A 25,800-nucleotide genomic window follows, 5' to 3' on the forward strand; every position below is an offset into this window, starting at 1 on the left:
ATTAATAAAATTGCTTAAAAATGTGCTCTCAAGTACACCCAAACAATTTAAGACTCATTATTCCACGAAATCGTAAATGGATTACAATCAAATTTGTTATTTTATTAAGTTATATTATAGGTCAGAGACTCACTTAGTTTTTTTACTATATTTTACTTTTTTTCATTTTGTAATGAGATATATGGGATATAAACTCAACTGAAGAAGCTAAATTTAATATAATGAGTTGCTGTGAAAACGTCAACTAACGCGATCGCAATTCATTATTTTAAAGATATAAGGTTTAGACCAAAGTCTAGACCTATTTGTTTCATATTCACACACAATTTTTAAAAAAACTTGTCCATTTAATTTCATATAAATATCACATTCTGACCAGCCTGAACGGTTTAAAGTCAGATGAAAAAACGGAAGTCATTATACTGGGGGTATTGAACGACATATTGTATTTGGCATAAAACTTGTTAGTGAACCGAAAATTATTATACAATGTATGCAGTATATGGGAGTGGGGGTAGTATTGACCTGATGTTATCTGTTTGGATGATATGATTTCTAAGTGCCGTTTCGGCCATTTTTAATTGTTAAATTAATGTTATTTTATTTCATTGTACTCAGCCATGTTTGCAATTTCATCATTGAAAGATATACGCAAGAACAACGTTTACAAATTATTAAATTTAATTATCAAAATAATCGTTCTCCAATTGCAACTTTTCGTGCGCTTTTGCCATCTCCGATGAGGCTCATTTTCATCTGAGCGCTGCGGTAAATAAAGAAAACTGTCGATGTCATGAGCAACCATTACATTCACTTAAATTGACAGTTTGGTGTGGTGTTTGGTCTGGTGGAATCATCGGTTCGTTCTTCTTTCGAAATAAAGCTGGTGACACCGTTACTGTGAATTAAGAGCGGCATACATCAATGATAACCAATTTTTTATGGACGAAATTGGAAGTAGTTGCTTGACAACATCCGGTTCCAATAAGACGGAACTAAGTGCTACACAGCACGTGCAACAACCGAATTATTGCGAGAAAAGTTTGGAAATTTGATCATTTTAAGAAATTGTGACATTGAATGGCTTCTAAAAATATGTGATTTAACACCATTAGATTACTTCTTGTGGGGTTATTTGAAGTCATATAGGCAGTCAGGCAATAAACCATCTCTCTTAAAGCTTTAGGAGTCAATATTGAACGTGCTATTCATGACATACGACTTGATTTAGTGAAAAAAGCACTCGAAAATTAAGTTCATCGAATCCGTTCCTACAAAAGAAGTCATGGAGGCCATTTGAATGATATTATATTCAAAATTTAATTGTATCGATTGTATTGTACTTCATATAAAATAAAAAACTTGACTTTCCTTAACAATTAGTAGGTGCTTTTTTTAAATTATATTACTCTTATTGAAAAACCCTGTATTAACTTGCCACAAACTAATAAAATGCTCCCAGGTTTTCATTCAGATACCTCACATACCATCATCAATCATATGAAGTAAGGTCAGTCGGCTGTTCGAAAATCCTGATATTAGTTTTGGTCAGGCTTTCGCCCAATTTTATCTATTTTAGGCACAAAAATACACTGCTATGAGTAAAACACGCTTTCTTATTTTCCTTGAGGTAACTAATATATCGGCCAATATATGTGGTATAGTCACCCGGTAGTTCGAATATCTTTATTTTAGGCATACGGGGGCTAAGTGAAGTATTGACCCGATTCAACACATATTTTACATACAGACATACTAGTATCAAGAAAGGATCCTCTCTGAAATTCAATTACATGTATATCTCACACATTGACTGATATTTTCATAAAAAAGTCAACTATAGTTACTAGTGTTCACATATTCGGTACGTAGGGCCTTCAACAGTTTTGGTTCGATTTGCACAATTTTTGGTCATTAGGTGGCATATTTTGAAAGCACCATTCGTGCAAAGTTTTATGAGTTAAGTGAGGGAATCAGATGGAATGTATAATTGTGCTAGAGGTCCCCGTCCACGCGTTGTTGTGGCTAAGGTATATATATTAAGTTGAAAATGATTAATACTATTGTAAATTCCTTCGATTTGTTATTAAACACAAATAAACATAAAATATAATATGTTGATTGTTTTATTTTATTAATTTTATATTCAAGTATGAAACAAATGAGTAATTTTCAAAGTTGTTAGTACATAACGTTTGAATAATGAAAGGGGTTTATCGTTCTTAATTTTTAACAATAATATTTATAGTTTTAATTTATAAACATTTTCAAATTCAATTAATTAAGCTCTATTTGTAACATACGTTCTGACAATATCATTGGAAAACGTGGTAAGAGGACCATTTCTCCATTAAATTTTCCAGTCAAAATAGTTGCTACAATAATATTTAATATTGATTTTCGAAGTTGTACCGTTGCATAATTGAGGTGAATTGAAATAGCTCTGAATAATTTTCAACCAAAGATTATGTGATGTCATTCCGAATATATCTAGATAATTTACGTTTTCATTCACATTAACAAGAGTAGCGAATTATTTAAAATAGACGATTCTATGCTATCTCCTCACCAATTTAAAGCCAAATCGGTTAAGCCGTTCATAAGTTATAAATATTGTAGCTAACACTTAATTTCGAGCTTCACGTTGCTCATCAGTTTCATTTGCTCTTACATACTTGTATCTTTGACTTGCAGTATTTCGAGTTCTGCGGCCTAAGTTTCTACGTCTGCTTGGTGGCAGTTTAAAAAACGAAAATCCAACTGAAAATAAAAAATTACTCCCTTATATTTTCTGTTTAACCATGTATACGAAATTTTAATATGGTTTAATCATCAAAAGTTACCAAAAATCGATAGTAAGCTGTGAACTTACCGTGATTAACAAACACTTATTAGCAAACAACAAACTTCTTAGTCTTTAAAACAAAACAAACTTTATCAAAAACTTAATAAAATTATAGTTAGCACTATGTTAGGTTATGTGTGTCAGATTACCACAGATTACTTAATAGGATATGCGAAGTTTGTATACTGAGTTCTGAAATATAACTCATAGTATACATATTTTATTATTATTAAATACTTACATTTAAATGAAATCATCACTGGTATTATTAATATTACCGTCAAAGTCAGTACATTTAATTGTGGCGAGTAATTTTCAAAAATTAGTAAATTAGTGCGATAATTTAATTAGTTAACCACATTTCCGAACAAACGATGCTCTTTCAATATAGTCTATGGCTGTGAATGACGATGACATTCGTTACGCGCGTTTTTTAAAATATGCAATTTTAGATGTATTTTTTCAATCTTTCTGAGAATTTTTCTTACTATTTTTATTTTTTTTTCCGTAAGAACCTTCTATAGAGTATTAGAAAACCACAAAAAAAACAGCCAAATCGGTCTAGCCGTTCTCAAGTTATGGCGTGACAACGGGAAACGGGTTTCATTTATATATATATAGATATTTCGCAAATGGCTATATTACCAAATTTTCAGAAAACAAATTTCTTCAATACATTTTACCACATTATGAAAAGAAGACTTACTATCGCATATATCGGTCAATAGTTAGTTATCGTAATAAAATTGAGCAAATATGTTTTTCTAATAACGGTACATTCTTGTACCTAAAACATAAAATCGGCAGAAAACTTGCCCTAGCCCTCATATAACAAATATCGCGATTTTCGAGCATCCGGCTGACTTTACTCCATATAGGTATATTGGTGTTGGTGATGGTATGTGAGGTAGCCTGGGAGCATTTTATTAGTCTGTGGCATGTTAATAGTATGTGGAATTGGCAAAAATAGATAAAATTCTGTCAATACCACCCTCAACTCCCATATACTGCTTACAATAATTTTCGCTTTTCTATCAAGTTGTATGCCAAATATGTCGTTCGATGCCCCCAGTATACCACATATAATGACTTTCGTCTTTCCAGCAGACTTTATACCATTCAGGTTGGTCAAAATGTCATATTTTAATGAAATTAAATTAACAAGTTTTCTTAAAAGTTATGTGGTTTGGAGCTGAATTAATCTTGGTCAAAACCTTATATCTCTAATACAAAGAGTTCCGATCCTCTGGTTGACGTTTTCCACATCAACTCAATATATGTATATTAAATTTAGCCTTTTCGGTCGAGTTAATATCACATACCTATACACATCTCATTTGAAGATATAATATACTTTTAGCTGCCGCGAACTAAGATTTATCAATAAAACTGAGTCTAAGGTTATGGCCTTCAATATAAGTCAAGAAGATACTAAATTTGTTTTACCACCACCTGAAGGAATTTCCTGGGCTTTGATTCTTGAAAGTTGCTAGAATATAAAATGTTCGGTTACACCCGAACTTAGTCCTTCCTTACTTTTTTGTTATTTTTATTATAAGGTAAGACTCGCCGATTAAGGCGAGTGAGTCAATACAATTAATTTTAATCGTAATTGCAGTAATAGTATTGCAGTATGTTATTCTGTTTTAGTTATTATTGTTTCCCATACTGCAGGAAGATTTGCTCTACATGTTGCTGTTACCAACTAACTATTCCCCCGCTATAAGAGGAGAAATCCACGTATTGCTTGAGAAAAATACGTTTAGTATGATTATTTTTGCAATGTAAACTTTGTTCTTACGGCGCTTGTTAGTACTATAGGCTAATAGGATGATAAGTAAAACCAATGGTAAAGTCGTAAGCTAAAAACCATTGCGACAACTGCTTTTCCTGCTCCTAGTTCGTCAAGTTGAGAAATTGAGAAAGTAGCGGTCCAGGATACGCACTTACTGTCTTTCGCCAATTAGCGTATATAATTTCATTAATGGTAACATTCCAATTAAACTTCAACATAAATATTTCCTGTAAACTTACTAATAAAGAATTGAAACCATTGTAAATTTTTGAAAAATTTTTGGTTCTTATCGTCTCACTGATTGCTTTCAAGTATTGAAGTGCTTTCGTTCACCTAACCGTTGTTTGTAACTTTAAACTAATTGAGAAAGATGTATATCTAATTGTTTGATGATTCAGATGGAATTGAAAATGGTGTTACATGGGAAGTAAGCGTGGTTGTAGTCCGATTTCGCCCATTTTCGTACTATGACATAGAAACATGAAAAGAACGTTACGCACCGAATTTATTTGAAATCGGTTAAGCAGATCTCAAGATATGGGTTTTCACCTAAAAGTGTTCTGTCCGATTACGCCCATCTGCAATACCAACCGTCTCACGGTACCAAGAAACATGTCTACCAAGTTTCATAAAGATATCTCAATTTTTACTCAAGTTAGAGCTTGCACGGACGGACGGACGAACGGACGGACGGACAGACAGTCTCCCGGATTTCAACTCGTCTCTTCATCCTGATCATTTATATATATATAACCCTATATCTAACTCGATTAGTTTTAGGTGATACAAACAACCGTTAGGTGAACAAAACTATTATACTCTGTAGCAACAGGTTGCGAGAGTATAACAATTCTCTTCAGTTATTGCTCGTAATAACGTGATTAATAACACTGTAAAGCACTAGGGTATTAAACAAAATCAATTTTTTTCATGAGGGGAGGCTAAGTCTAAAGAAAAAAAGAAGTGTAGCCTGTTTTTCAGAGTTAGCATCCAAAATCGAAATATATGCCTTCAAAGTTCCGAATTGAATATACATCAAGCATCACTATTAACTATGGTTTGTAAATTACATAATCTTCCTTTTCCTCCTGTTTCAATGATCATACTACACAAGATCAAAGTTTAACGTGTAAATTACATAATCTACCTTGTCCTCTTATTTCTAGATTTTTAACATTTTTCTGTCAATACTATGATGATGCTACAAGAGATCTAAGTTTAATCTTCGAAAAACATGTTTTTTCGTGTATATCCCTGCCAGCCAAAAGTGATTAAAAAACTAGTGAAAAACTATGTTTTCAAACCCTTAAACTGGTTAACCTTAGGCGTCGTGACAATCTGCACTACTTTCTCCTTATACGTACGTACAAGTATATGGTACGAGTGATCATACATCCCATGCACTTATTCAGCAGTGTCATACAAAAAATATATAGCTGAACTGCTGTAATTTCCCTAATCGTCAACTGACGAAGTATTGCATTTTCGGATTCCTAATAAAAAATATTTTTAAAATTTTAAACAAAATTTTGAAATTATTTATTTTTTTCTTATCAACTCAGTTACAAATATTAAAACTTCCATACTAGATTAATAGACATATATTTTTAACATTAATATATTTAATACAAATAATTTTGCGTCCCGATAGTACATTAGTTTATCGATTCATAAAAAAGTAAGAATCTTTTTGATGATGTACGCATTTACGGCCATCATTTGATTATTGACACTTTCACTTGCTCTCATGACTAAACTCAAAAACTGAAAACGTACCTTGGGAGTTTTTAGCATTTTTTAAAAATCAGTGCTAGACTAGTGTTCCAAAATTTCGATACTTTTTTCGAAGCATCATGAAGCAAGAAAGTGATTCATCGAATCTGAAAATGCTTTAAGAAAAAAAATTTATTTTTACACATTCAAGCATAAATGTTTACATTTAGGTACATCATCATGGCTTAACCACAAGTCACAATCAATTTCGATTAGCGGTTTTGAATGTAGCTGCGTAGGAATGGCTCGAATACCTGAGTTTTTCCCAGTAAATCTTCAATTTAGCGTAAAACTGTTGAACCTTCTATGTAGGGCACTGGAAAAAGCATTGTCTGATCCACATCTGATTGCATAGATGAACTACTTTATTTATACTAAAAAATATATTAATTAATAAAATATATATTTACGAAATTACACATAGTTTTCTCAACTTACTTTCCTTGTGTGGTGTTGCATTTGCAAGTGACTTGTTGCATTTGATATTTTCCGTTTTGGGATGTTTCTATTGACATTAGTGACAAATATAACGAAAATTATATAGCAAGTTTTGTTTTTCTGGGAAATTCGAAATTGGTTAAAAAAGGAATATCCCTAAAATATGCGTTACTGAAAGTGCTTGAAGAAGAAATGTGTAATTGTGTTAAACCTCCGAAGAAAGTGGTTAGTCGTGGCTTGCAGGAATGTAAAACTATTTACAAATAATGTTTGTTGAAGATTCATAAGTTATTTTCGTATAAATAAGGAAGAGTTTTATTTTCTGCTAAATAATAAAGAGGGAACATTTCCACAAACGTGTGTGAAGAGCTGTCTGTTTCTATATGACCAGTAGATTAAAAACCAAATTACTGAAGAAGAACAAAACATTTCAAAGATTGCCTTATACGTAAAAATAATGGTTGGTTGGCATCATTTTACCATGAAAAGAATTGCAATATCTATTATCGAAGTATTTTATTATTTATGAAAATTTTTAGCTTTTAGAATACCGGTTTATGGTGCAAATCACGACGCTTTCGTTTTTAATGTGAACGATTAAAAAGGGCATTTGCTAAACGAAGCAATATTTGGTTCTTAGGTAAGACTAGTTACTGTATTTATTAAAAAATAATACGCTTCTCTCACCTGCTTTTGAAACAATGCCAACTTTTTTATTTCTAATAACTCTTTGTATATAATACAATTTAATAATCTTTTTACTAATCTGTGTTTCGTATAGATTGGCAAGAAGCCCCATCCTTTTCCTTTCCACATAATTTTTCCTCCTCGCTGGTGCTCCTTGCATTGAAGTGGGACGGTCTGTCACTACCGGTATATTGGACAAGAGCAAACTTCTACGAGCCTTTGTGGTGGTATACATTATTAAACAAGTAAGGAAGAGCTAAGTTCGGGTGCAACCGAACCTTTTATTCTCTTGCAACTTTCAAGAACTAAAGTCCAGAAAATTCCCTCAGGTGGTGGTAAAACAAATTTGGTATCTTCTTGACTTATATTGAAGGCCATAACCTTAGACTCAGTTTTATTGTTAAATATTAGTTCACGGCAGCTAAAAAATCTATTATATCTTCAAATGAGATGTGTATAGGTATATGATATTAGCTCGACCGAAAAGACTAAATTTAATATACATATATTGAGTTGATGTGGAAAACGTCAACCAGAGGATCGGAACTCTTTGTATTAGAGATATAAGGTTTTGACCAAGGTTAATTCAGCTCCAAACTACATAGCTTTTAAGAAAACTTGTCCAATTAATTTCATTAAAATATCACATTTTGACCAACCTGAATGGTATAAAGTCCGCTGGAAAGACGGAAGTCATTATATGTGGTATACTGGGGAAATTTAAAAAATTATTATAAGCAGTATATGGGAGTTGAGGGTGGTATTGACCCGATTGGTTGGCAACTAAGTAATTGCGGATTTTTTTTTTTTAAATCTAAGACAATTTTTTCAGGGAACTAAATAACTTTATTCGGTAGTGTATTGCCCATTTTGATCAATGACCTTTTTCCATATTTCAGGCAGCATCATAATCCCACGTTCATAAAACTTCTGGTTTTTATTAACAAAAAACTGAATCAGGTAGGATTTGACATCATCATCATTATTGAAATTTTTACCATTCAAGGAGGTTTGTAAAGATCGAAACCAAAAGTAATCCGATGGTGCAAGGTCAGGACTATATGGTGAATGTGGCAAAACAGCCCAACCAAGCTCCAATAATTTTTGCCGAGTGACCAAAGATGTATGTGGCCTTGCATTGTCATGATTGAATACATCATCTTTTCGATTTATCAATTCGGGCCGCTTTTCTTCAACTGCATTGTTTAATTTCGTTAGTTGTTCAATGTAGACAACAGAGTTGATCGTTTGGTTGGGTGGTAAGAGTTCAAAGTAGACAATTCTTTTATAATCCCACCAAACTGATAACAAAACCTTCTTTTGATGAATACCAGCTTTTGATGTTGTTTGAGCTTGTTCACCTGGCCTGCTCCACGATCGTTTCCGCATTTGTCATCGCCAGTTATCATTCGTTTTAAAAATGGAACTCATGTATCGAGTTTTTGAACATAGCCAAGTTGTTTTAAGTGATTTTCAATACATGTATGTGATACCTGAAGCTTCTCTGCAATCTCATAATTTTGACACTGCCGTTCTTTTATGGCTTCGTCGCCATAAACAGCACATAACTTTTTGTGAGCTTGCGATGCGTTTTTTCCTTTGCGAAAATAAAAAAGCAAAATATAACGAAAATGTTCCTTTTGATCTTCCATTTTTCAACGAACGCCAACTATCAAATAACAAAATGTCTTTTACATTTAAACTACCCCAGCAAACCTAAAAATCAACTGAAGCCATCTATGAGTGAAAGCCTTAGTTGCCAACCCAATATTTTTGCCAATTTAACAAACTATTAACATGCCACAGACTAATAAAGTGCTCCCAGGGTTCTATTCAGCTCCCTCATATACCATCACCAATCATATGGAATAAAGTCAGTCGACTGTTCGAAAATGCTGATATTAGTTTTGGTCAGGTTTTCGCCCAATTTTATCCATTTTAAGCACAAAAATACACTGCTATGAGTAAAACACGCTTTCTTATTTTCCTTGAGATAACTAATATATCGGCCAATATATAATATGTGGTATAAAGTCACCCGGAAGTTCGAATAATCAAAGTCTGTAACTTGTTTATTTAATGAGATATCGCACTATTAGTTTTAATCAATACTGTTATATGGGGAGTGGGGGTGGTTATCATCTGATTTAAACTATTTTCACACAGTCGGTAGAGGTGTCAAAATGATTTATCCTGTGCAAATTTAAGCGATATAGCTCAGGAATCTCACTCCACACGACGACACCACTACACTCAAGATTCGAGAACACCACACGCGATGACACACACATGCAACTAACAAAAAGAACTGGATCATCGCACTCAACTCATTCGAGTACGACAATGATCCTGCGCGCTACTTTATTTGTTTTAAAATTTTGGTACGGTTCTTGGATTGGATTCTCGCCGCCGCGTTCGTCTAAATCCATTTTTAAATAACTATACCGAAATAAAAACGTCATAATTTTAAATATATACGTTTTTGTTAGTGACGTTGTGGAATTATTCACAAAATTAAACAAATATTTTTATTTTATAATTTAGTATGAATAACACGGTGCTATCCCCATAAAATTGGGTATACAAATAGTCATGGTGCTTCGAGCCTCACAGAAAAGCACTATTGGATTTGAAATAAATCTTAAAAACAAAAGCGAAACAAAAGTGTTGTGACAAAAAAGAAGTGCAGTGAGACAAAAAGTGGTGTTGCAAAGAAAAAAATACACATATATGGTACATCCGCATATTTGGTGCCTGGACCCATTTTCGACAAGTTTTGGGCATTAGATTAAATACTTTGGGGACACTTTTTGTGCAAAGTTTTACGCTAATAACCGCAGTGATGTTTGATTTGTATTGTGTAAAGTGAAAGAATCATATATAATTTAAAAGTTTGTTATATATGAAGTAGGCGTAACCTCACACACCAAATTTGGTTGTAGATAGTCTTGTAGTTCCTGAGATATAGATTTCACCTTAAAGATTCCATAAAGCCCTCTCCTTCCAACCTGGCTGTGAATGTCTGTGACCCTTTTATTCACTGAGTTATCGCACTTATAGTAGTTTTTAACATAACCGTTATATGGGGAGTGGGCGTGGTTATAATTTGATTTTCCCCATTTTCAAAGTGTATAAAGAAATGTTAAAAATACTTCTTCTCAGCGAGTTAGGTTGAGATCGCCTCAGTGATTCGGGAGATATTTACATTTAGCCATTTAGAGGGCAAGGCCACACCCACTGTTTAAAAATGTTTAGCCTACAAGTGCCCCTTACCACTGTGATGCCTTGCAACAAATTACAGTTTTGTATCTTAATTTAGGGCTTAGTTAATATAATATAAAGCTATTTTGGAAATAAGATTTTTTACCCATAGATTCCCATTCCTAATGATTATTTTCGAATATCGGCTTTTTTGGGCTTGACACTACACCATGTGCAATAATTTCGCAGAATATATCAGGTATACCTCAAATATACTAAAATGTTTACTTACTTTAATCACGTCGATGCAAATATATTTTAGTTTGCTTTACTTATTGTATAAGCAAATAAAACATAAAACGTATTTTATTATATCTTTATACTCTTGCAACATGTTGCTACAGAGTATAACAGTTTTGCTCTCCTAACGGTTGTTTATAACACATAAACTAATCGAGATATCTATAGAGTTATATAATATATATACTATATAAATGAACAGAATAACGAGACGCGTTAAATTCTGGATGTCTGTCTGTCTGTCCGGACCATTGCCACGGCCCACGAACCTCCATTAATCGAAAACCTGAAAGAATAACACGAAATTAAGATATAAACTTATCATTTGGTACAGACAATTGCATTGGGGAGGATACTCTATTGTTGAAAAAACTTTTGAAAAGAGGGCATGGCCCAATAAGTTTAATGTATATATCTCCTAAACCATTCAAGCTATATTATCTAAATTTGCACAAATAAAATATTGTTGACTCTTCCTTTGACAGTGTGAAATTGTATGAAATCGGTTGATAACCCCCCCACTCCCCATATAACGGGTTTTGATAAAAACTATTAAAAGTAAAATAAGTCAATAACTACATGCGTCTGAGACATTAAATTTTACATCCGAAATGGTGCAAGGGGATTTTATAGGAGCCGTTGTCAGAATTGGACGATGGGCGTGGACCGCCCACATTTACGTGAAATCACATATCTCCGAAACTACTCGACTAATTTCTATAAATTTGACACATAGGACTATTTTAACATTCCATATAACGGGTTTTGATAAAAACTATTAAAAGTAAAATAAGTCAATAACTACATGCGTCTGAGACATTAAATTTTACATCCGAAATGGTGCAAGGGGATTTTATAGGAGCCGTTGTCAGAATTGGACGATGGGCGTGGACCGCCCACATTTACGTGAAATCACATATCTCCGAAACTACTCGACTAATTTCTATAAATTTGACACATAGGACTATTTTAACATTCTTATATTACAGTGCGAAATTGGACTACAACCACGCTTACTTATACAGCACAATTTTAAATACCATATGATACTTACACTTTCCATTATAAAAATCAAGCACTGAAGAATACATGTGTCTTGACAAAACTTTGCACAAAGAGGGCTTTTGAGGTATACCATCTCAAGTCTAAAAATTGTCAAAATCGAACAATGACTGTTCACGCCCTCAGTTACCTAATACGGGAACCCCAGTGCCTGGTGCTAACCTTATACCTGAAAATAACGATTAATCTATGAGATTTCGAACTTCCGGTTTACTTCATATCGCATATATCAGCCAATATGTAAGCTATTTTAATAAAATTAATTAAATATTATATTTTTCTTTTAATGGTGCATTTTTGTGTCTAAAATGAGTAAAATCGGGTGAAAACGTATGTTATCTTAGCAAAATTATTTGCACGTATAATATTGGATATACTATAGTTTAATGCCGAAAATATATGAATTTAGTCTACGAATGACTCTAACTCCTAAATACTACATATATTGATTTTCGTTATTCTAACAAACGTTATGCTGAACATGTTGTTAAATGAGTTATATATTAATAAAATTGCTTAAAAATGTGCTCTCAAGTTCACCCAAACAATTTAAGACTTATTATTCCACGAAATCGTAAATGGATTACAATCAAATTTGTTATTTTATTAAGTTATATTATAGGTCAGAGACTCACTTAGTTTTTTTACTATATTTTACTTTTTTTCATTTTGTAATGAGATATATGGGATATAAACTCAACTGAAGAAGCTAAATTTAATATAATGAGTTGCTGTGAAAACGTCAACTAACGCGATCGCAATTCATTATTTTAAAGATATAAGGTTTAGACCAAAGTCTAGACCTATTTGTTTCATATTCACACACAATTTTTAAAAAAACTTGTCCATTTAATTTCATATAAATATCACATTCTGACCAACCTGAACGGTTTAAAGTCAGATGAAAAAACGGAAGTCATTATACTGGGGGTATTGAACGACATATTGTATTTGGCATAAAACTTGTTAGTGAAATGATAATTATTGTATAATGTATGCAGTATATGGGAGTGGGGGTAGTATTGACCTGATGTTATCTGTTTGGATGATATGATTTCTAAGTGCCGTTTCGGCCATTTTTAACATGTCATGATCTGTAATTTTATTTCATTGTACTCAGCCATGTTTGCAATTTCATCATTGAAAGATATACGCAAGAACAACGTTTACAAATTATTAAATTTAATTATCAAAATAATCGTTCTCCAATTGCAACTTTTCGTGCGCTTTTGCCATCTCCGATGATGCTCATTTTCATCTGGGCGCTGCGGTAAATAAAGAAAACTGTCGATGTCATGAACAACCATTACATTCCCTTAAATTGACAGTTTGGTGTGGTTTTTGGTCTGGTGGAATCATCGGTTCGTTCTTCTTTCGAAATAAAGCTGGTGACACCGTTACTGTGAATTAAGAGCGGCATACATCAATGATAACCAATTTTTTATGGACGAAATTGGAAGTAGTTGCTTGACAACATCCGGTTCCAATAAGACGCAACTAAGTGCTACACAGCACGTGCAACAACCGAATTATTGCGAGAAAAGTTTGGAAATTTGATCATTTTAAGAAATTGTGACATTGAATGGCTTCTAAAAATATGTGATTTAACACCATTAGATTACTTCTTGTGGGGTTATTTGAAGTCATATAGGCAGTCAGGCAATAAACCATCTCTCTTAAAGCTTTAGGAGTCAATATTGAACGTGCTATTCATGACATACGACTTGATTTAGTGAAAAAAGTACTCGAAAATTAAGTTCATCGAATCCTTTCTTACAAAAGAAGTCATGGAGGCTATTTGAATGATATACTATTCAGAATTTAATTGTATCGATTGTATTGTACTTCATATAAAATAAAAAACTTGACTTTCCTTAACAATTAGTAGGTGCTTTTTTTAAATTATATTACTCTTATTGAAAAACCCTGTATTAACTTGCCACAAACTAATAAAATGCTCCCAGGTTTTCATTCAGATACCTCACATACCATCACCAATCATATGAAGTAAGGTCAGTCGGCTGTTCGAAAATCCTGATATTAGTTTTGGTCAGGCTTTCGCCCAATTTTATCTATTTTAGGCACAAAAATACACTGCTATGAGTAAAACACGCTTTCTTATTTTCCTTGAAATAACTAATATATCGGCCAATATATGTGGTATAGTCACCCCGTAGTTCGAATATCTTTATTTTAGGCATACGGGGGCTAAGTGAAGTATTGACCCGATTCAACACATATTTTACATACAGACATACTAGTATCAAGAAAGGATCCTCTCTGAAATTCAATTACATGTATATCTCACACATTGACCGATATTTTCATAAAAAAGTCAACTATAGTTACTAGTGTCCACATATTCGGTACGTGGGGCCTTCAACAGTTTTGGTTCGATTTGCACAATTTTTGGTCATTAGGTGGCATATTTTGAAAGCACTATTCGTGCAAAGTTTTATTCCGATATATTAATTGCAAGTTGATTTGTATACCGGAAAGTGAGGGAATCAGATGGAATTTATAATTGTGCTAGAGGACCCCGTCCACGCGTTGTTGTGGCTAAGGTATATATATAAAGTTGAAAATGATTAATACTATTGTAAATTCCTTCGATTTGTTATTAAACACAAATAAACATAAAATATAATATGTTGATTGTTTTATTTTATTAATTTTATATTCAAGTATGAAACAAATGAGTAATTTTCAAAGTTGTTAGTACATAACGTTTGAAATAATGAAAGAGGTTTATCGTTCTTAATTTTTAACAATAGTATTTATAGTTTTTATTTATAAACATTTTCAAATTCAATAAATTAAGCTCTATTTGTAACGTAAGTTCTGACAATATCATTGGAAAACGTGGTAAGAGGACCATTTCTCCATTAAATTTTCCAGTCAAAATAGTTGCTACAATAATATTTAATATTGATTTTCGAAGTTGTACCGTTGCATAATTGAGGTGAATTGAAATAGCTCTGAATAATTTTCAACCAAAGATTATGTGATGTCATTCCGAATATATCTAGATAATTTAAATACGTTTTCATTCACATTAACAACAGTAGCGAATTATTTAAAATAGACGATTCTATGCTATCTCCTCACCAATTTAAACCCAAATCGGTTAAGCCGTTCATAAGTTATAAATATTGTAGCTAACACTTCATTTCGAGCTTCGCGTTGCTCATCAGTTTCATTTGCTCTTACATACTTGTATCTTTGACTTGCAGTATTTCGAGTTCTGCGGCCTAAGTTTCTACGTCTACTTGGTGGCAGTTTAAAAAACGAAAATCCAAATGAAAATAAAAAATTACTCCCTTATATTTTCTGTTTAACCATGTATACGAAATTTTATTATGGTTTAATCATCAAAAGTGCCCAAAAATCGATAGTAAGCTGTGAACTTACCGTGATTAACAAACACTTATTAGCAAACAACAAACTTCTTAGTCTTTAAAACAAAACAAACTTTATCAAAAACTTAATAAAATTATAGTTAGCGCTATGTTAGGTTATGTGTGTCAGATTAGCACAGATTACTAAATAGGTTATGCGAAGTTTGTATACTGCGTTCTGAAATCTAACTCATAGTACAATATACATATTTTATTATTATTAAATACTTACATTTAAATGAAATCATCACTGATATTATTAATATTACCGTCAAAGTCGGTACATTTAATTGTGGCGAGTAATTTTCAAAAATTAGCAAATTAGTGCGATAGAATTTAATTAAGTAACCACATTTCCGAACAAACGATGCTCTTTCAATATAGTCTATGGCTGTGAGTTACGAAGACATTCGTTGCGCGCGTTTTTAAAATATGTAACATTAAATATATTTTTTCAACCTTTCTGAGACATTTTCTTAATATTTTCTACAGAGTATTAGAAAACTACAAAAAAAAAACAGCCAAATCGGTCTAGCCGTTCTCAAGTTATGGCGTGACAACGGGAAACGGGTTTCGTTTTTAAATATATAGATTATATGGGAAGTAGGCGTGGTTGTATACACTGTGCAACCCCGCTGTCCAATTTTTGTATTGGGTTTTATAAAGCTTATATGTACCATTCTATTTGTAAAATTCAAAGTCTCTGACTTGTTTATTTAATGAGTTATCGCACCAGTAGTTTTAATCAATACCGGTATATGGGGAGTGGGCGTTGAGAACATCAGCGATGACACACACATCCCACACCAGCAACTAACAAAAAGAAGTGGATCATCGCACCCAACACATTCGAGTACGACAATCATCTAGCGCGCTCCCTTTATATGTTCTCGCCGCTGCGTTCGTCTAAATCCATTTTTTAATAACTATACCGAAATAAAAACGTCATAATTTTAAATATATAGGTTTTTGTTAGTGACGTTATGGAATTATTCACAAAATTAAACAAATATTTTTATTTTATAATTTAGTATGAATAACACGGTGCTATCCCCATAAAATTGGGTATACAAATAGTCATGGTGCTTCGAGCCTCACAGAAAAGCACTATTGGATTTGAAATAAATCTTAAAAACAAAAGCGAAACAAAAGTGTTGTGACAAAAAAGAAGTGCAGTGAGACAAAAAGTGGTGTTGCAAAGAAAAATACACATATATGGTACATCCGCATATTTGGTGCCTGGACCCGTTTTCGACAAGCTTTGGGCGTTAGATTAAATATTTTGAGGGCATTTTTTGTTTAAAGTGAAAGAATCAAAGTTTGTTATATGGGAAGTAGCCGTGGTTGTAACAATCGATTTTCACAATGTATAATAAAAATGATTGGGTAGCCTGACACATCAAATTTGGTTGTAGATGGTCTAGTGATTCCCATAAAGCTCTTCCCTTCCAACCTGGCTGTGAAATTTGATGTTTGAGGCTCTTTTATTCACTGAGTTATCGCACTTATAGTAATTTTCAACATAACCGTTATATGGGGAGTGGGCGTGGTTATAATTTGATTTTCCCCTTTTTCAAAGTGTATAAAGAGATGTTAAAAATACTTTTTCTCAGCGAGTTAGGTTGAGATCGCTTCATTGATTCAGAAGATATGTACATTTAGCCATTTAGAGGGCAAGGCCACACCCACTGTTTAAAAATGTTTAGCCTACAAGTGACCCTTACCACTGCGATCCCTTGCACCAAATTACGGTTTTGTATCTTAATTTAGGGCTTAGTTATGAAACTTTATAGGTTTCGTTTAATGGCGTTTTATGAGAATGGCAGTGGTCCGAATACGCCCATCTCAATTTTTACTCCACTTATCGCTTGCACGGACAGACAGCTACCCGAATTCTAATTCGTCTCGTTATCCTGATCATTTATATATACTAGGGTCACCAGTGGTCGGAATTCGACCAATAGAAAATACAATTTGTTTACAATATTAATAATATTTAAATTTTATTGGAGAATTTGAACAAAATCTTAAAAAAGGTGTAGAAAACAATCTGCGTATATCTTTATCACGATTCATGGTAATTGCCATACAAATCATGTGCCATGTTAAAATCATCACCAAATTTTCTGGTATTCAATTAAATCTTCACAAAACTGGCGGACATTAGATTCAACAGTCCCAATTCTCTTTAGCAATTTAACGAATTCCAACCATTCGGGGAGTGCTCTTATATTTTGAGTTAACGTTATATGATTAAAAACGGGAATTCTGCCCAACTCGTAATACAATTTTCCAATTAATTCCTTTATTATTGGTGAGTTTACTTTTTTCTTTACTTTCAATTTGTAAACAAAATTATGAACATAATTTGTATGTTTGGTTGGGGATATTTATTGCTAATCAGTCATTCATTCAATTCATTAAATTTTTTCGATGCGCACAGATACATCTATTTCATCATGAATTACCGTAAATCGCTAACAGGGAGAGTACAGAGACAAAGAAATAGAGAAATGTGCAACTGAGTAGAACACGAACTGTAATTAATACTACAAATTGAAATTGAATTTGAAGTTGATGGTAAGTTAAAAATAATTCAGTTCCTTTGCGAAGTTCGCTCATTGATTGAAATATCGCCTAATTTTAATCCATTTTGCTTCAGAGTTTACACTGCGTGAACTAAATTCCTTCACTATGGGTTGTAATAAGGGTAAAGTCCATTTCCACAATTAACACAAAAAGCTGTTTTTAATTCACTATATATATGACGGTCTCACATCAAATGATAAAAGTATATAGAAAAACTCTAAAAACTTTGCGCGAGAATGACTCACCAAAATAAATCGCATGATATCAAAGGTTAAAGTGGAACAATGTGTTTTTTTTACAAACAATATTTGAAATTTAATGTGCGTTAAAAATGTAATTGTAACAGAATTCAGTGTTGCAACACGCAAAGTCCAAACACAAAGAAAAGTAGAAAAAAAGTCGCAACCACAAATCCACCGTAAACGATACACAATTATCCGATGTACGAAGTGCGTTTAGAAAAAAAAATTTAATTAATTTTTAATCAATATCTATATTGTCCCCTTCAAAGTAATCTCCATCAGATATATTACGTTTGCGCCAACGCTTTTTCTAATCCTCGAAGCCCTTCTGAAATGCGCTTTTCGGTATGGCCATCAGCTCTTTCTTCGATTCTGACTTGATCTCAATTGTGGCAAAACACTTTCCTTTCATTGGTTTCTTCAGTTTTGGGAATAGAAAAAAGTCACAGTCAACCAAAATTACCCGTTTGAGCAAACCCGGATCGTTGTTGACGCCATTCAACATTTCCTGAGCGATACTAATGTGACATTTCTTTTGCTCAAAATTTAGCAATTTCGGAACAAATTTCGCTGCCACACGTTTCATGTTCAAAACATTCGAGAAAATTGAATCCTCTGTATCTCCCCTAATACTGATTCGACGAACAACTTTTTTCCATTCCATTTTTAACTCAAAATTTAATACATGTTCTTTGATCCATTTCTTTCAAATGTCAAAAATCGAAGAGCACATGAAAACTGACTAACCTTTTCTTGTCAAAAACAAACTACTAATCGAAATTGGCTCCTAATGCAAGCACATGATAAACATACATATGTGCCCGATTGTGACATAAAAAAAATATCGATAATCGAATATACACAGCCCGCGAAAAATCAAAATTCACCTTTTCCTTTGAACACACCTCGTATTTATTTGCAACTTATCCAAACAGCGACGAAATGTACTTCTGTATACGACTGTGTCAAGTGTGACGTCCAAATGAGAAATAATAATGAAAACACGCCACCGCGCTTGTAGTTATAGTAGTCGCTAAATTTGCGCCAACACATTTTTACCTGTGTCCCGTTGACGTTCATGCGAAAAAATAACGTTGTGCATTTATGCACTTTTTCTCCTTTGCAACGGTATATATTTTTAAATATGTTACCGGCAACACAGTCAAAATGGGAACACAAACTTTTTTGTTAGCGTAAATATATTATATATAATAACTAAGCACAAACTAAGAAATAACAACAAAAAACGTTAACTTCGGTTGCACCGAAGCTATAATACCCCTCAAAAATACAAAGGCTCCTTACAAGAACTTGATTCCGATCTTTTAATTTGTATGGCAGCTATATGATATAGTGATCCGATCTTAACGATTTCTGCGGAGAATACATTGTTGCCGTAAAAAATAACTCATGCCAAATTTCGTAAAGATATCTCGTCAAATATAAGTTTCCCATACAAGCACTTGATTCCGATCACTCAATTTGTATGGCAGCTATATAAGATAGTGACAGATGTAAAATTTCAGATCGATAGCTTAAAAACTGAGGGACTAGTTTGCATATATACAGACGAACGGACGAGCAGACGGACGGACATAGCTAAATCAACTCAGCTCGTCATGCTGATCATTTATGTATATATTTTATAGGGTCAACGACATTTTCTTGTGGGTTTTACATACTACGTGACAATCTTAACATACCCTGTTCAGAAACAAAAATATATATATGTATGTACATATGTATATACATAGTTACATATATACTAAATACTTATATACATACTTACGGTGTGCGAAAAAAGTGCATGTGAACAGCTAAAAATACAAGAGAGTTCCAAGAAACATAAAACCACAAAATCGATCGCGAAACCATTATACGAAACATAATTATAAACTAATATTCGGACGAGAACAAAAAGTACAAACAGCAAACACCACAGGCACAACCAGCTGGAAGGAGCAACGGAGCAAAATTGGCGACAAATGTTATAGACATACATACATACATCCTCAAAGAACGTCCCTTGAGAAAAAACAAAGCTAGCAAAGCCATTTAATTTGGCTTAATTTATTAAAATACATATACCTATATATGCATATATACATACATATGTATTTAAAAAATAAGTTTTACGATAAAATACGTAATTCAAAATTCGTTTTAACAACATTATAAAACGGTTACTAAACTGTTATAGGTTTCGGGGTTAGGTTAGGTTAGGTTAGAGGGTCGATCCTAAGAAGGATCACACTTGGACAGCTTAAACGCCGGTCCGTTGTGGTACCCAAAACTCCTATGAGTCGGATCGATAGACCCTTACATGTCGACAAAGCCCTTTGTGCCTATGACAAACTTGTTGAGACGGCCAATATCTGTTTCGGCCAAATCTTCTGGTCCGCCGAAAGAGTGATTGCCGAGATGTTTCAGTCTCTGCCTAGCAAAAGCCGGACAGTGGAGGAGAAAGTGCCGGGATGTTTCCACTCCATACAGCTTTGACAACTGCCATCGGGTAGTATTCTAAGCCGCACCGCATGAGTTCCCATTGGACAGTGCCCAGTGAGAACTCCTACCATAGCGGCGAGGTGAACTTTGTTCAAGGCGAGAAGATCCCCCGACCTCCTGCGATCAACTCTCGGCCAGAAGGATCGCGCAGGAGCAGGTCATCGACCAGCGTCTGCTGAGCTCCTGCGAGGTCCATTGGTCCAGAGCCAGAATGCAAGACGTTAGTGGAGAACCAACTCGATCCCATTCCGATGTGAGCGGGGCAAAGGTGCCCCTCCTGGCCAGCTCATCGGCCTTGCAATTCCCAGCGATTCCGCTGTGACCGGGCACCCAAACGAGCCTGATATTGAAGTAGCCTGATGCTCGCGCACTCAGGGCTTGTATTGCCGCTCTGCTATCGGAGTGAATGCTCACCTCTCTAAACGAAGCTACACTACGTAACAGTACTTCTACCGCCACCTTGATCGCGGCCACTTCCGCCTGAAAAACGCTACGCTAACGCTCGAGTGGCCGCTGTGACGCAGTGATCCAAATTTTCAGGAATGCAGGTGAAGGAGGAGAGAAATACGGCGTGTCCTTGTTCGGACGTTTTCAAAAGCCCAGCTTTTCTGAGCCTAATAGCACACCTCGCAGCAATGCACCTACCGGCAATGTCCACAGGTGCTATATTTAATATAGCGTTGAGGGCTATCGTTGGTGTGGTTCGCAGTGCACCGGAGATTCCGATGAGCGCTCTATGGACTCGCTCAAGCTTTTTAGCCAGGGTAGTCTTTTCGAGCGCCTTCCACCAGACGATCACACCATAGAACAGTATTGGCTTGACTACGGTTTCGTAGAGCCAGAACACCACCTTTTCCCTATAGCTCCCCTGCAGCAGTATAAGGCGACCGATGCCTTCTTGACTCTCTCCTCGATGTTCGGCCTCCAAGAAAGCTTTCTATCAAGGATGAGCCCTAGGTATTTCACCTTATCAACAGGTTGAAGACGTGAACCCCCGAAAGAGGGGAGAGGCACATTTGGGATCTTATACCTCCTAGTGTATAAATCCATTTCGGTTTTACTTGGGTTGACGGCTAGGCCGCTTCTGTTTGCCCAGTTGGATACCACGTTTAGGTACCCTTCGGTGAGCTCATAGACGGTATTCAGGAATTTACCTTTAACCATAAGAACCACATCATTAGCACAGGCTATCACCCGACAGCCTTGCTCCTCGAGTTCTATAAGTACCATCAAGATCCAGAGCAGTGGGAGAGTACTCCTCCCTGCGGAATTCCCCTATTAACCTTTCTAGTTGACTTGGCACCACCCCACTGCGCTACGACAGTTCTTCTTCGCAAAGAAGACTGAAAATGAGGTGTTTGAGGTTCTATTCCACCTTAAACTTTTCGAGGGCTTTAACCACTGCCTCTGGCCGCACGTTATTGAAGGCCCCCTCGATGTCGAGAAAGGTGCCCACTGCAAATTCTTTGTGCAACAGCGCTATCTACAGCCATGACACTACATTATGCAAAGCAGTGTCGACCGACCTGCCCTTGATATAGGCATGCTGCGCCCGGAACAGTTTACCCCTCGGTATTCTTTACCTAATATACAGATCCATAAGTCTCTCCAGCGTTTTCAACAGAAACGAGGATAGGCTGATGACGCAACCTTAACCTGTCTCCAGGCCTTCGGGACATGGCCCAATCTAACACAGTTCGCGTAGATAGGGGTCAGCCAGCTACATGACACCTTAACCGTTCGCTGTAGTTGCGCTGGTATGATGCCATCAGGACCTGGGGACTTGAAGGGCTTAAAAGATTTCAGCGCCCAGGTAAGGTGACGCTCATCCAGAAGGTCCAAGAAGGCTGTACAGCCTTCCTGAAGCTCCCCCAGTGGCACTTCTTCAGCAAAGCGATCTAGTGGAAAATGAGCATCTAGGAGTAGCCTCAGCGACTCCTCGCTGCTCGTAGTCCACCCGCTATCTGCAGTTCTTAGATACCCCACTGGAGTAGGATTTTTTGCACAAATGCGTCTAAACCTTGAGGACTCGTGACAACCCTCTACACTGCCGCAGAAGGCTTTCCACGAAGCCCTCTTGGCTTTCTTCAAGTCGGACTTGTAAATGGCCAATCCGGCCTTGTACAACGCCCAGTCGTCGCTAGAGCCACTTTTACGGGCTTTATTGAAGAGTCTTCTATTCGAAGATCTGATATCCGTTAGTTTCGAAGTCCACCAAAGGGGTTTCCCTTTACTTTTCTGAGTTTTCAGAGGACAGGAGCTTTCAAGAGTAGATCTGCTAACAGAGCTGAAAACCTCGACGAGCTCCTCAATCGCGTCCGCAGATAGGATCGAATCCCTGTCAGGCGCGGTTGGAAGAGCTGGTCGAAGCTTCCTGCAATACAGGACCCAATTGGTATTCCTGAAGTTTCTGTAGGTTCTATGCTTTGGGCGCGAGGCGTCCAATCTGAACCCAATATATTTATGATCAGAAAAGGAGTGGTCGTCTAGAACTCTCCATTTCGAGATCAAGGGAGCAATTTCCCTAGAGGCTAGCGTGACGTCAAGGACTTCCGCCCTGCTAGCTGTCACAAAAGTAGGGCAGTTTCCGCTATTAGAGATAAAAAGGTCTACATCACAAATAAAATCAAAAAGTGATTCACCTCTTGCGTTTGTGTGCCGAGGCCGCATCGGGAGATCCGATTTAGCCACCGCCTCGAGCCTTGCTCCTTTTCACACCTCCCCTACCCTGGCTACCGCTCCTTATAAAGAAGAGCCGACCGTTCGTCGGCACACCTAATCAGTTTGTGAATGCCGAGGTTCCACCCGGCACTTTTACATCTAGGGGGTGGTCCAGGGCTTCCCCTGACATCATGAAAACAGCAGAGGTAGCAGCCGCTTCCACTCCTCATGGGAGATGACTCCATATCCCCTGCTTCGGTCGTACACCCCAAGCTCCACTGAGCTTGCGAGTTTAGCGATTTCGATAAACATAGGTGCGGGTCCGACCCGAGGTTTTTTGCCGAGGGAGGATTCCCCCTCCTGCGATCTCTGCCGCTTTATTGAGGTATGGGGCCCGCTCGGCCTCACTTTCCCGTCGCCCACGTCGCTCAGCACCTGCTGGTCAGATTTCTGATCAGCCTGCTTGCCACCGTAGCGCTCCAAAATCTTGGCAGCCAATCGACGATCAGACTTCAGCTTTTTAGCAGAAGCCGCTATCCGTCTCCCGGAAAGGTAGTCGCCTTTTATGGTCCCAAGGTTGTCTCAGTTACGAGGCCAAGGCGAGGGTTGACGCACGCCCTTATGAGGCAATGCGTTCAGAGCCGACTAGCGCAAAGAAGGAGTCATCGCAACAAACACCTACCACACCAACTTAATGATGACGGGAGGGGAACGTACTCCGAGGCCTGCCATGGTTTTAACGGGACGGAGGCGACCTTGGCATTAGCCCATCAGCCATTTCTGCAGTGTATCACCCCTGCATACTCAGGTGACAGAATACCAAGACCACCAGCCCAGGGTTCAATCGAATCCATCGAATAGTCCAAGCTATGTCCAGGTCGAGCACAGGTCAGATCAGGAGTTCAAAAAAAAAAAAAAAAAAAGGCCGTAAAGGCCGCAGGTCATTTGGCGTTACCCAGGATGCACCACGCTGAAGGCGAACCTGCTCTACATCCCTAGGTTTCGGGGTTAATTTACGGAAAACCCGAAAACAATTTGTTACACTATATACATCCAAAAATATACAATATATATTATATATGTATGTATATATACCACATACTTGTACATACATATATAACACATACCTGCTTACTCTTGTGTATCCAAACACACGAACTTAACAAACACAAAAATAAAATTTCAAGTATTTACTTGACCACATTAACTAGGTATGTTTAATAAAACAATAAGCAGGATTGTATAAAATACACAATAAGCAAAAGGCCAAATCAAAATTGTACAATACAATAGCAAAATCAAAGAGAAAAAATAATAAACATACATACAGAGCATATGCATACATATAACATCTATGGTATAATACTTTTAATATTCATATAAACATAATTGCATAAGTACCTACAAAGTTCGTTTCGCTCTCTCTCTGTATTGCGAGCATTAAATTGTGTAATATTACTGTGTTAGGACCTCAATCTGTGCTTTTAGATTAGCAATTTCTGAAACCTTGTTTGTTTGTTTAGTGCATAAGATGATAATGCATTGTTGAAGCATGTTTGTTATTGTATGATGCGTATTGTTTACATAATTATCAAATATTATTGTCGTATTTTTCTTGTAATAGATAAGGGAATAGGTACAGATTTGAGATTGCATTTAACTCGCGATACCTTTATTGGTTTGATTCGTTTCTCGCTGTCCAGTTCGTCGAAATCTACTTTTTAATAACTTTGCCGAAATCAAAACGTCATGATTTTAAATATATTCGTTGTTCTAAGTGACGTTGTGAAAATATGTGCGTGAACAGCACGGTGCGATCCTCATAAAATTGGGTACACATAGTTAGAGTAAATTACAAAGTTGTGAATTGATGATATGGAACACTTAATATTATGAACTTCGTACAATTACAATTTAAAGTTCATAGAATATAGTAAGTATGCCTAAATTAAATACAACAGAGTTATCACATTGGCCAAAAGACGTTCACTGCTGTGCATAGCAACTGGTTACACAGTTGATTAATTTAAAGCTTTTTTATAAACTATATTTTTTGTCTCTCCTTGCGGTGCGTAAACATATAAAGATGATGAATTTCCGATGCGCGAAACAGGAAAAACCAGACGCAGGGAAAATTGTAAACGCTTAAAATCGAATGGCAAATCCGTTAGAACTATCGGTATATGTGAGATCAAGCCATACTCTCCTTTGTATTTTCCCTTCATGATCTTGGCTTCAATGACGTTATTCATTAGCTTTTAAACAGCCAGTATCCTTCCATTATAAAGTCGAGGTCGATTTATG

General features: G+C 35.7%; 2 protein-coding genes across 4 annotated transcripts in view; both read left to right on the top strand.

Moving 5' to 3' along the window:
• Window positions 1-25,800, top strand: part of Nepl16 (Neprilysin-like 16) — a 1,095,435-nt gene that overhangs the window by 1,056,259 nt on the left and 13,376 nt on the right. The window lies entirely within an intron of this gene.
• The window catches only part of TTLL5 (Tubulin tyrosine ligase-like 5), a 208,257-nt gene that overhangs the window by 3,966 nt on the left and 178,491 nt on the right, over window positions 1-25,800 (top strand). The window contains exon 1 of one of the 3 annotated variants that reach the window (XM_070113028.1): window positions 8,479-8,498. The exons of 1 other annotated variant lie outside the window; for it this stretch is intronic. Coding sequence is in view for 1 of the 2 variants with exons in the window: in XM_070113027.1 (XP_069969128.1) it covers window positions 18,077-18,079 (3 nt within the window). In the remaining variant the exon portion in view is untranslated. Of the gene's footprint in view, window positions 1-8,478; window positions 8,499-18,060; window positions 18,080-25,800 lie in introns of those variants that run through there. One more of the 3 variants, XM_070113027.1, reaches the window with a different exon arrangement.

The sequence above is a fragment of the Bactrocera oleae genome, chromosome 2 (genome assembly GCF_042242935.1).
Source record: "Bactrocera oleae isolate idBacOlea1 chromosome 2, idBacOlea1, whole genome shotgun sequence".
NCBI lineage: Eukaryota > Metazoa > Arthropoda > Insecta > Diptera > Tephritidae > Bactrocera > Bactrocera oleae.